General features: G+C 31.4%; 2 protein-coding genes across 2 annotated transcripts in view; one reads left to right on the forward strand and one right to left on the reverse strand.

Annotated features, from left to right (window-relative positions):
* LOC127698636 (collagen alpha-5(IV) chain-like) overlaps positions 1–9,686 on the reverse strand; it is a 69,562-nt gene extending 59,876 nt beyond the window's left edge. The window contains exons 1-7 of the mRNA XM_052202194.1: positions 9,361–9,686; positions 7,108–7,164; positions 4,470–4,604; positions 4,157–4,201; positions 3,608–3,670; positions 1,663–1,743; positions 1,384–1,461 (exon numbers count right to left, since the gene is read on the reverse strand). Coding sequence (XP_052058154.1) covers positions 1,384–1,461; positions 1,663–1,743; positions 3,608–3,670; positions 4,157–4,201; positions 4,470–4,604; positions 7,108–7,164; positions 9,361–9,429 — 528 coding nt within the window. The 5' untranslated portion in view covers positions 9,430–9,686. The remainder of the gene's footprint in view (positions 1–1,383; positions 1,462–1,662; positions 1,744–3,607; positions 3,671–4,156; positions 4,202–4,469; positions 4,605–7,107; positions 7,165–9,360) is intronic.
* Positions 9,687–9,865: 179 nt separating this feature from the next.
* LOC127698635 (collagen alpha-2(IV) chain-like) overlaps positions 9,866–12,203 on the forward strand; it is a 104,132-nt gene continuing 101,794 nt past the window's right edge. Inside the window, exons 1-2 of the mRNA XM_052202193.1 lie at positions 9,866–10,565; positions 10,992–11,046. Coding sequence (XP_052058153.1) covers positions 10,555–10,565; positions 10,992–11,046 — 66 coding nt within the window. The 5' untranslated portion in view covers positions 9,866–10,554. The remainder of the gene's footprint in view (positions 10,566–10,991; positions 11,047–12,203) is intronic.

Raw genomic sequence — 12,203 nt, forward strand, 5'->3', positions numbered from 1 at the left:
ACCTCAAACCCAGCTTTCCCTTTGTGATATGGAACCTTGTAGTACAATTTCAGTAAGATCCATACACTTACACACAAGCTATTGTCATGAAACTAGAAAAATGCTTGTTTTTTTGCCCCTTTTTTGGCCCTTAATTCCTAAAATTTTGAGGCAATTACCCCCAAAATCAATCCCAGCATTCCTTTTGTGATATGGAACCTTGTGGTACAATGTCAGAGAGATCCATACACTAACACACAAGTTATGTCTGGAAGTTACAAAAATGCTTATTTTTGGCCCCTTTTTGGCCCCTAATTCCTTTACTGTTGGTACCATAACCCCCAAAATCAATCCCAACCTTCCTTTTGTGGTATTGAACCTTGTGGTAAAATTTCATAGAGATCCATTCACTTAAACTAAAGTTAGAGTGCGAAAACCAATGTGTCTTCGGACGACGCCGGACAACGCCAGACGACGACGACGACGACGCCAACGTCATACCAATATACGACCACAAAAATTTTTTTGCGGTCGTATAAAAATAATCAACGAGTGACCAAACAACACATTAATTTACAAATGTGCGTAGTTAATTATCAGTGTTTTCCGTAATGAGTTGAATATTTTTTGATATTTTAATTATTAGATTAGTTATTTTTTTTATCACATTGACCATGGGTTTTTTAATGGAAATAAAATATAAGTTACAAGGAACAATATCTATTTCTAAGCATTCCCAATTTGTTTTGATGCAACGTCATATCCAATGTCTTGACAACACCCATTGTTGTATGACGTCAGAGGAGAGAAATTATCGGATTTATTTAACATGTGAAATTATTGGTTTTTATTTCACTGGGAAATCACAGTAATTCATTGTTACGAATATAATAATTAAAGACACCCATTATCTACTATAGTTACACAAAAGATGACAAAAAGGATAAACATCATCTTTCAAGGTCAATAAGTCTTTTAAAGGGACAATTGACCATTTTGGTGGGTTTTTTAACTCATGGTTTTAAGAATTAATTTCAAAATAACTATCAATAAAAAAAAATTGGCCCTTCACTGGATATTCAAAGTTTAGAGTTTTTTTAACCACACAATCCACAAAAATGGAATTCCACCAAAAAAATAATAGTATTTTCACAGCATTACAACCAAAAACATATTATTCCAATTCAATTATAATTTCATATACTTTGGTAAAGAAACTAGTATTGCTCAGTTCAAAGGTCCTGAAAACTATTGGTTTAAGCAAAGAGTATTTTTAAGTAAAAAATAAATATAATTTACTACTTGCAAAACAAGTACATGTATGATTTCACTTTTAATGACCATTGTAATTTTGTAGATACAAACCATTACAAAGGATAGTACCTAACTATTTTGTATACTGACCCTTAATCCTGATTGGCCTGGTTCTCCTGTCTCTCCTTTGAAGCCTAATCCAGGAAACCCTAGATCTCCAGGTTCCCCCTAAAAAAGAACATGAGTATATACATAATTTATCCAATTTCCTTATGCTTAATTTTTATACTTAAATTTCAATGACAATTTCTTTTTTAACTGAAGACTAGATGTTGTTATTCATTTATCATCTATAAGTTATCAAAATTATTTTTTATTTGTTAAAATGCATTGTTTTAATTTCATTGTAATCTCTTATAAATAAATTACCTTTGGACCCCTTAGACCAGATTCTCCTCTAGAACCTTGTAAACCTGGCAATCCATTGATACCATCAGCTCCTCTTAAACCCTGTAATGCACATAACCATGATAAAGGTGGATTAAAATAGTCTAAAAGTGTAAGATACATTACAGCTTGTCATTTACTTACACTGCTACATTTGTAAATGTTAATATTTCTCTGTCGAATATTTTATCTCTACAATTATTTGTAAAACAATTGATCCAAGAATTCAAATATAAAAAAAAATTCAACAAGTGACAGGTCAACACGATAATTAATGAATGCATGTAGTGCTTGAGTTACTAATCAATGTTCTCAGGTCACAAGTTGAAATTTCTTCATATTTGAAATTGTTGATCAATCATTCTTTTACAACATAGACTTTTAATGTAAACAAGCATTCTGAGAGTATTGCATGGCAATACTTAGTCCCCTACCGGTTAAAAAATTCATTGTACTGGAACAAAATGCTATCTTGATCTATAACTTGTCATGGTGTAAACTATATAAAATATCAAGTCAATATCTTCAAGTATGACAAAAAAAAGTGTGGAAAACTGATTATTTAAGTGAATTTTCTAAGTCCAAGGACCATAACTCTGCACAAAATAATCAGACCTGAACAAAATTCGAAATTCATCTGTAACTTGTCATGATAAAACAAAACACCAAATATCAAATCAATATCTTCAAGAACGAAGAAAAAAAGTGCGGAAAACTGATTTGCTGGACTGACGGATTGACAGACAGACAGACAGACAGACAGACAGACAGACAGACAGACAGACAGACAGACAGACAGACAGACAGACAGACAGACAATAATTTAACATATAAAATATTCAAGAGTCAGTAAATGAACCATGACTAATTTCAGTGACAAGTAAGCTCTGTGGAAATGTTTTTACAACTGCATACCAATTATCATTGACTTATCATAAGTGGTTCCCTTTTAACTAACATTAACACAAACTTTTAACATGTAATATATGCAAACGCTTCAAAGTCAATCAACAATGATGAGCGGGCATACCCAAATAATCTCCATGGAAATGAAATGTGCAATTTCTAATACAACTGCATACTAAATATCATTGACTTACCATTAGCAGTTCATCTTAAACTGATCTCCACAAACTTAAACATGTAAATTATGCAAAAGTTTCAGTCAATAGACCATGACTGAAGTGGTTGGGTCAAATAGTCTTCATTGAAATGAGATGTGCAAATGGTAATACATCTGCATACCAAATATCATTGACCTACTACAAGCAGTTACCCCTTAAACTTACACAATCACAAACTTTAGGCAAAAGTTTCTGTCAAAAGACAATGACTGGGTTCCGGGGCCAAATAATCTCCATTGAGATGAAAAAACTGTAAACTGACCTAATCACTAACTAAATCTATTACATTGTTGAAACCACCGCTGAAAACAGAACACCTAGGTCTTGCTTTTCAACTTTTACAAAGCTAGACAAAAAGTAAACAACTACATTATTTTTTCGACATTCTTACTTCAAGATGATGCAACATTATTGACTTGTCAGAGGAGTGAATTACAGAATATATTTTACATGAAAAAAAAATTTTCAATAAAGAAAAATCACAAACATCCTTGTTTATCATATGATAAAATATCATAAAAAATATTTAGACAATTACCACAATGTAATCTGGTTTTGACTTTATTAGAAATTTAATTGAAACCAATTTAACAATAGGCAGTTTCAGAATCTAAAGGACTATGGGTAATTTTATTGTTCGTACCCCAATATGAAAATAACCTCACATCATTGGTTGAATTGCCATTGTTTAGGACGTTTTAACCAATCACGATGTTTTGCTGTACACTTTTGAAAATATTACCCAGAATACATTATATTTTGAAATGGCCAATTGATATTATATACATTGTCTGCTGACATACCTTAGTTCCATTACAGCCAGAAAATCCAGGTGGACCAACTATACCTTCTATTCCTTCTGTACCCTGTAAATATTCATTAAAGTTTCTACAATGGCAATCCTATCATGTCGTCTTATTTTTATACAATTGTGAAGTAAAACCATACTTTAAAAGTTAACCCTTTGTTGCTGAAGCAACTATTTAAAACAATGAGAAAATTTTTAACCATTTAAAAATTATATAAATGCTGATCTTTTATTGGCTGAAAGATGAATCAAATGACATGTTTAATTTGTAATTATTTATTGATAAACTGTTAATTTTTAACATATTTTGGCATAACAATTCATCAATATCTTGTCATACAAGTTATGCAAAATCAGAAAAAAAAATATGATCAAAATTGTTTCATCATACCACATTTAACACGATAATACATGTGAATATTTTGATCAAGAATATAAAATCACAAATTTGTAAGCTCAATTTTCAAATAGTCCCTAAAAGATGAATTGTTAAAATTGGAAATATTCATCAATAAAAATCCCATGAGATTACATGTATACTTACTGGGGTACCAGGGACTCCTGGAAAACCTGGGGAACCAGCTCCACCCTGTAGCAAAGAAATGATGCAATGATTTAGAATAACATTCCAAGAAATTTGTAAGACTAGAACATATTATCAGTACACAATTATTTATAAAATGTTTGTCCATCAATTATTTCAATTTTCAATTAAGGCTTATACCTCTTTATTGCTAATGTTTCTTTTTTTTTCATTTTTGACTACGAAATAAAAATTCTTTCAAACATTATAAACGTAAACATTAATTAATTTTACTCTGGTCTTTTAGTGTGAATACAAAGTATATGATACAGACCCTAGGTCCTTGTTGTCCCTCGCCTCCAAATTCTCCTCTATCACCAAAAAATCCGTTTGGTCCATCTCGACCCATTGGGCCCAAAAATCCAGGCAATCCTCTAGGTCCCCTCAAGCCTGACAAACCTCCAACACCCTGTAAAATAACAAAATTTAACTACAATCAAGAAAATACTAGAACGGTTTTGTATAAGTTTTATAACATTTGGTTGAGACAAACTAAAGTTAGTGAACGGAAACGAAAAATTCAGCAATTTTTATGTTTATAAAGGGACATAACTCAAGAATGGTAAAAGTGACACCACCGAATTTCGTACTTAATCTGTATTATGTAGTAATAAGCATTGTGTATAAGTTTCATAATATTTGGTTGAGGCAAACTAAAGTTAGAGAACAGAAACAATATTTGTACTTGATCTTAGTTTTGTGGTAACGAATATTGTGTATAGGTTTCATAAGGTTTGGTTGGGGCAAACTGAAGTTACAGAATGGAAACTAAAAATTTTGCAATTTTTCGATTTATAAAGGGGCATAACTCAATAATGGTTTAAGTGACACTACCCAAATTCAACTTGATCTGTGTTTTATCAGTGGAAGGCAAAATTAAACATTGCATTGTATAAAGCATTGATTGTAGTTGATTTAACTATAATCATGGACAAAGGAAGATAACTCCAATTTTAAAAATTACTTGAATAATGACATTGATATTTTTGGAAAAAAAATTAAAAATTTAGCAATTTTTCCATTTATAAAGGGGCATAACTCAAGAACGGTTAAAGTGACGCCACCAAAATTCAAACTTGATCTGTGTTTTGTGGTAATAAACATTGTGTATAAGCTTGATAACATTTGGTTGAGGTAAACTTAAGTTAGAGAACGGAAACCAATTTTGGGACGTCCGGACGGATGGACGTACGTATGTACGGACGGACAAGGGTAAAACTTTATGCCCCCTCCGCTTCAGCGGGGGCATAATAAAAAAACATAGTATATCTGCAAACAATTGACAAATCTCAGAACATTTCTGATTCAGAGAAGAATAGAATATTTTTTAAAGAGGTCTATTCACTTTTCTATTTTCCTCACTCCTTCTTACTTAAATCAAAGAGCAGAAGTGCTGGAAGGGCAGTTACTACAGAAAGAGCAGATAATCAATGTTTTTGTGACTTCTAGTTTTAAAATTTCTGTAAATGTTGTAATGGCTATGGGTGTTCCTTAATTACAAAAAACTTTTTCATGTGCAAGATCTACTTTCTTCCTTTTTTGTGGTCAGAGCAGCAATAAGTTCAAATTAAATGTAAGTCCTCAATTCTGGCACTGAGTACCGATAAGCCAATTAAAATCAAACATTTATCAACATTGTTTTCAAAATTGCCCCAATAGATATCTGTGATATTTATTATCAATTGATAAAGTACAATGTATCCCCAAACAAAGTATTGCATATCACTGCATCAAAGCAAATATACACTTTCCTAGCAGTTGTTTGATTATTATTTTTCTTGTCAAAGGTTTAAACAGTTATCTGTAGTTTCCATTTAATTCATGCTTAACTCTTATGTTATTTTCACATGACTGTTAGACAGTAATTTGAAGGACTCCTGCATTAATATATTTCAATCAATTTAAATACAACAAATAAGGATTGTTCAATTGAATTTAACTATTTTCAATATTATGGGTAAAATAACAAAAAAAATACTTTTGACTTTATCTTGAAGCAACTTAAGAAACTTGTTAGCAAATTAAACTGGGATCCTGACCATTTTCAACTCAGAGGTTGGGCCAGGTATCAAGGCTTCTGCAAGAATGTATTTTTGTGCTCAAAATGGTGTCACACAACTGCCTTTAATAATGAATCATATATAACTGAAAATTTTGAAAACCTTCAATTAATAATCTGACACACTGAAAATTAAATCATGAATACAACGGATTTTATATTATTTATGAAATACATGTGGAAAAATAATTTTATAATAAAGAGTTCAGTAAAGATCTCTTGCTGAAAAGGAAGTTTGACTGCATAACTAGTAAAAAGGTATAATTAATTATCTGAGTTATCTCCCTTATAGTATCAAAATTTAAGTTATCTCCCTTATTCTATAAACATATAACTTGTCTCTCTTATTGTATCAAAAATTAAACTAAGAAAAAAAATTATATTTGAAACAAAAACTTCCAATAATCATCATGAAAATGAACCCCTTTTTATAACTTTGCAAATCAGATTTGATTTCAACAACAGAAAAATGCAGAATAACTCAACAAAACTTTCTGTTTAAAGGTCTAGCTTGAAGTCTTTAATAAATAAGCTTTTTTACAATAACTCTTTTTTATAAACTGCCATCATAATTTTAAGTTGTTCAAAAACCAAAAAATTGCTTCCACAATTTCAGTATATTTCATATTTTAAGCAGCAGATGTTGTGGAACCAGGATAGCAATGTTTCCTAGCATAAAAATTCCAAATAGCCTTCAGATTCAGGAGAAAATGTACAATCACAGGAAATTTCTGGTATTAATCAGACTAGCTAGAAAAGCTGGGTAATAATACTTAATATTATTATAAAAGAACTGTCCTTGTAAATTTGCCTTTAAATACATCTGGATGAAAAACCAAAATGTAACCATTACCTTGACTCCCTTCTGTCCAGCACACGTACATGTTGTCTGATGACAGCCTTTACACACCTGTAAATGGAATAAAAATGTGTAAGAGTATGATATAACTATACAAAGGAAAGCTCTGATTAATTGATGCCGGCTAAATGTCTAGTGGCAAATATTTCAATATAAAATTAATACTTTTTGTACCATATAAATATACTCTGCTTTGGACAATGTACTATACTGATTTCCTTAGTTATATTTTTATCAAATGTGCTTAATCACAAGATAACACCAGATTTTTCTATTAAATCCTTAATTCTGTGTGTGTGGAAGAGAAGCATCAAATAACAGTTTTAAAATGTTTGGATTGAACCCATAAGCATCCAAACTTGAGACAACTTAGTTGAGTACAGACAAATATGTACAGGTCAAAATGACCAGAAAGACATTCTTTAGATAAGTAACTCTTATACCTTATCTAGATGCTTTTTTAGAGCAACTTATAATAAAAGGAGATGTTGGCTGTGTGTCAATAAGACAGCAACCCAACAACAGAAGTTACCAAAATATATTTTGAGGGCAACATAGAGTCTTCAACAATAGAAAGGTGTACATGTCTATACAATATGTAAGACTCTAAATCTTCCAGTCTATAAAAGTTGTGAACGAATGATTTATGGCATTTAATGGATAAGAAAATAAAAGGGCTGTAAGATTGCCAATGAAACAACCTTCCACCAGAGACCAAATGACAAAGAAGTTAGCAAATAGTGAAGTAGAAGGTGAAGGTCAAATAAACCTATTTCTTATAAAACACAAAAGTACTCCATTTTTGCTAGATTTTTGCAACAAATTAAATGACTGGAGCTAAAGTAAATTTAGTATCAGTGAATTGAACTCAGATATGATTTTCAGGGAATATTTGAGTAAAGGACCAGGGCAGCACATATAAACTACAGTTAGTGTAATATTGTATGGATTAGACCAAGAACACAAAAATAAGGAAAAAACAAGTTGAAATAGTTAAAGAAAATGAACTAAAAAAAAACAAAGTCACACAAAAAAAAATATTTGATAAAGTGGGTCCATGCCCAAGCATCTGTGATTAAAGTAAAGGTCTTGTCTTCTTCTTTGATATAGTAATTAAATTCAGTAATGAGTTATGTAAATTTACAAATAATATAAGAAAAAGTCCAAAAATAGAGGTTGGTCTCTTTATATCATGATTCAGTCTCTACTTTTTATTCAAAATTTTAGAAAGGCAATCAGAAATAACGATATCGGTATAAAAGATACTTGTTTACAATTTTAAAAGTTGTTATAGAACTTGAGAGGACCTCTTGTCCAATTTCTTGCCATTAGAAGAAGATACATGCCAGATCCCCACAATACAAAACAACAAAAACAAAAATATTATCATTCACTGTAACATGTGAAACAACAGGGTTTACTTTTTTTTTCATTTTATAATTTTGAACAAGCTCAATTCCACTAGATTGTAACAACTTCATTGTAATAGGGAAAGGAAACAGTCCCATTTATTCACTAAGCAGTGGGATGGGAGTAAACTGAAAAGGGGACAAACTTCTAAAAGTAACAAGCAAAGACAATAAAACCTTCTTCTATAGTCTAATAGTTTTGTTGTTAGAAAGTTCCCTCTTTCATTTTTATTTTGTATTTTCAATAACTTTTTGCCAAAAAGGGGGGGGGGGGGGCAAACATTTTGTTTAACCTTTTGGTGACCCCCCTTTTTTTCTCCAGTATAGGACTTTTTGAGTACTTTGGACAAAAGTTCCAGAATTCAGCAGAAAACACTGATGCAACCATAAAACATAATAATAACTTGGCATTTGTACAAGTATTTTACATTCTTGCTCTGCTTTGTATACTTTTATGTAAATTTAAATATGTTCATTTTGGTGTCCTTTTGTACCCTGGTTAACAATTGTGCATTTAAGGTGGTTAAAACAAAAACAACCCTTATAGCTTGCCTTTGTATAATCTTGCTTTTCTTTGTATTTCTGTGATGTATACCTCTTTGGTCGGGTTGTTGTCTCTTTGACACATTCCCCATTTCCATTCTCAATTTTATTTCAGGGTATTTGTGTCCATTTGACTGTATTTCCCCTTTTTTCCCTTAGTTACCATGGTGCGTCACAAAATGTGACATTGAATATGGGCCTTTATTCGTTCTTTTATTCTTAAAGGTACAGACTTCTGTATTGCTATTATAGTGTTCGCGATCCCGTTTACAAATAAGAAACAGACTATACTTACAGCTCCTAAAGAGATGTCTACAATCAGCGTGAAAACTAAGAGACCAAATAAAAATGTCCGTTCGTTCATTTCTAAAATAAATATCCTAGTTCTCCACAAACATTCAACAGCGGAAAAATCCTAAAATCCGCACCACAGATCTTAAATTTTCTTTTAAACTTTTCCGTGGTAGCAGACTACATTTCCACCATTTTCTGTCGTGCAAAAATGCAAATGTATTATAGCGCAGTCAGTTTCCTCAACTCCTACGCCCTTGCGCATGAAATAACAGTTAAAACTTTTTTCTTACAGTTGTCAAACATACACTTTTTGACGGAAATTCCTATGTTAATATACAACACTTGTGAGGATAAAATCAAAAAGTACTAGATAAAACGTTCATGACAAATCCCACTTTCTGTACTCAAGAACTTTTTCCTATGTCGGATGTTTGTCATAAACGCAAAATTCTTCATGAATTACATACACTCTGGGCATCTGTCAATCATATGCAAATCAGTGTTGATAAGATAATAAGTCTTTGTATTAAGTTACAAATAGATAAAAATTAACAAATACAAGGTTCTTTTCTGTTTCTTATGTAACAACAGAGATAAAGCTGGACACTTTCAGTAAAAGAAAAATCTCCAAAATACGTGAAACAAATATTTTGGTAATTAATATTTGGATACAACAGACACAGGAAAGTTCATTTCATTACAGGTTCAAAACACGTGGATTAAATAGAAACAATCAAGTGTCGCTTTTTCATTGAAAATCTTAATTGTAAAGGGATAATATTATTTAATTGTTGTACTAAAATGAGTGACTTTGACATAAATTGTGTAACGCAAAGTCCAGTTAAAACTTATTAACTTTTGCCTGTTTAACATTTTGCGCGACCAACAAATTGCAAGCGCCGCCCACCGCTTCCAAATCGGTAAACTGCAGTGGCACTATCTTCAGCCGAATTACACAGAAAGAACGGAGATCACCGTACTCTGAAAGCGGCTAGATTTTTAATGCTTTCTTGAAAAAACAAACTCATTCTTTAAGTGGAAAGTGAAATTTGGCTGAGATTTATCTCAGCGGATTGGAAACGGCAGATCTGGCCGTCTGAGGACGTTTTAGGAGTTTCCTGAGGAAACACACAAATATTTGCGGTCTGATTCCGTATATTTCTACCGTAGTTCTTTCCATTGTTAAATTAAAGCCATGAATGAATGGTAAGTGCTTTCTATATTATTATTACAATTTTATTTTTGCAACTCATATTTGAAATTTCAATAAAAAATATTAGTTAAAGATTTTGCGGGTGGTATTGCATTTCTTTGGGCGACCTATAGTCTGTTTCAATAAGATGAATGCAACAATGGCGGACGACTTCTGAAAACTCCATGGATATTTATTTATATCTTAAGTTATGAACATCAATACGAAAAGATGAAATGACGAAACAAAACCATTTCTTAATTTTCTTTGATACAACGCTTTATATATATATATATATTTCTCTGTTACAAAGATGTTTAGCAGTTTCCTCGAACTTATACAACCGTTTCTTGATTTTTCTTTTAGATGGCCTTTGCGGCTATCAAGTGTTTCATTTAATCTCTAACATTGTATTAATTTTTTAATGTCATGATTTTCAGGCTTTTGAAGATTGCCTGTCTGGTATCATTATGTAGTTATCACGCCGTGTTAGCTGTAAGTATATGTTATTTATCTTACATAATCAGCTATTAATGTTGGGATATCAGTAATCCCTTTTACCATGTTAACTCTTATCGTTTTACAGCTGTGGTATACTGACCCGTACATGTTTGCAATTGACCGAGTTTATTGACCATTGGCATCACATTAACTACTGATCATGAGAACAGTTTTTACATAAAACTGAAAGGAAATGATTGAAAACGTTCTTATTTCACGTCACAAATGACATAAGACTTATAAAAAAAAAGCCTGTATGTAATTATTCCATTTCGTCACAGCGGAATTTTTTTTACCTTGTTCAAATATCAGACACATATTTACTAGAACATATTAAATCATGTCTCTGAGAAACAAACGATAAAATCTACAAAATTACTATAGTTGTGACCTTCTTATGATTTTTATTGCAAGCCGTGCTTGAAGAAGCTTATCAAGTTCTGATAAAACTAACGCCAATTAAAATCAGATTAGGTATAGAATTTGAATTTGAAGTAAATGTCAGTTTGTCAGTTAAACTCGACACGAATTCCAAAAAAGAAGTATGATGATAGCAACAAGAACACATGACATACTAGTAATGGAAAATAAATAAATTGAATTATTGAAGAGCATTTAATAAAAAAATCTTCAAAAAAGAGGGGATCATGCAACAAGCGCCTGTTGGTTATTATGCATACAAATATGTTCCAGTTCCACTCAGGTGAGGCTGAAGATGAAGTCAATTATTTCCTTAATTGTTGCACACATTTATAAAAAATAAAGGAATTAATGTAAAATATATTAAAATCATGACCATGCTTCCAATATTTAACAAAATGACAAGTTAATTGGAATATGATTAATGAAGACCCATAAATATTATTACCCATTGTATAATTATATGTATACGAAAATACTGGCGATTACACAAACCAGCAAAATAATCTCGATTTAATTTTCAAGAAAGAATCTATTACTTGCTCCTGAAATCATTCCTTTAGCATGAAGAAGTTTATAAATATATTCCGTGGCACCGTCCCTTGGCGATTATTACCGGTTCATTATAGTCTCCAAAATTTTGTAATAATACATTATCTTTCACAAAATACATTGTGTGTGTTTGACTGAACTGCGTTAATTAAGTAACAGTAAGGAGTTTTGACTCTTAG

This window comes from Mytilus californianus, unplaced genomic scaffold, assembly GCF_021869535.1.
Source record: "Mytilus californianus isolate M0D057914Y unplaced genomic scaffold, xbMytCali1.0.p SCAF_4, whole genome shotgun sequence".
NCBI classification, from domain to species: Eukaryota; Metazoa; Mollusca; class Bivalvia; order Mytilida; family Mytilidae; genus Mytilus; species Mytilus californianus.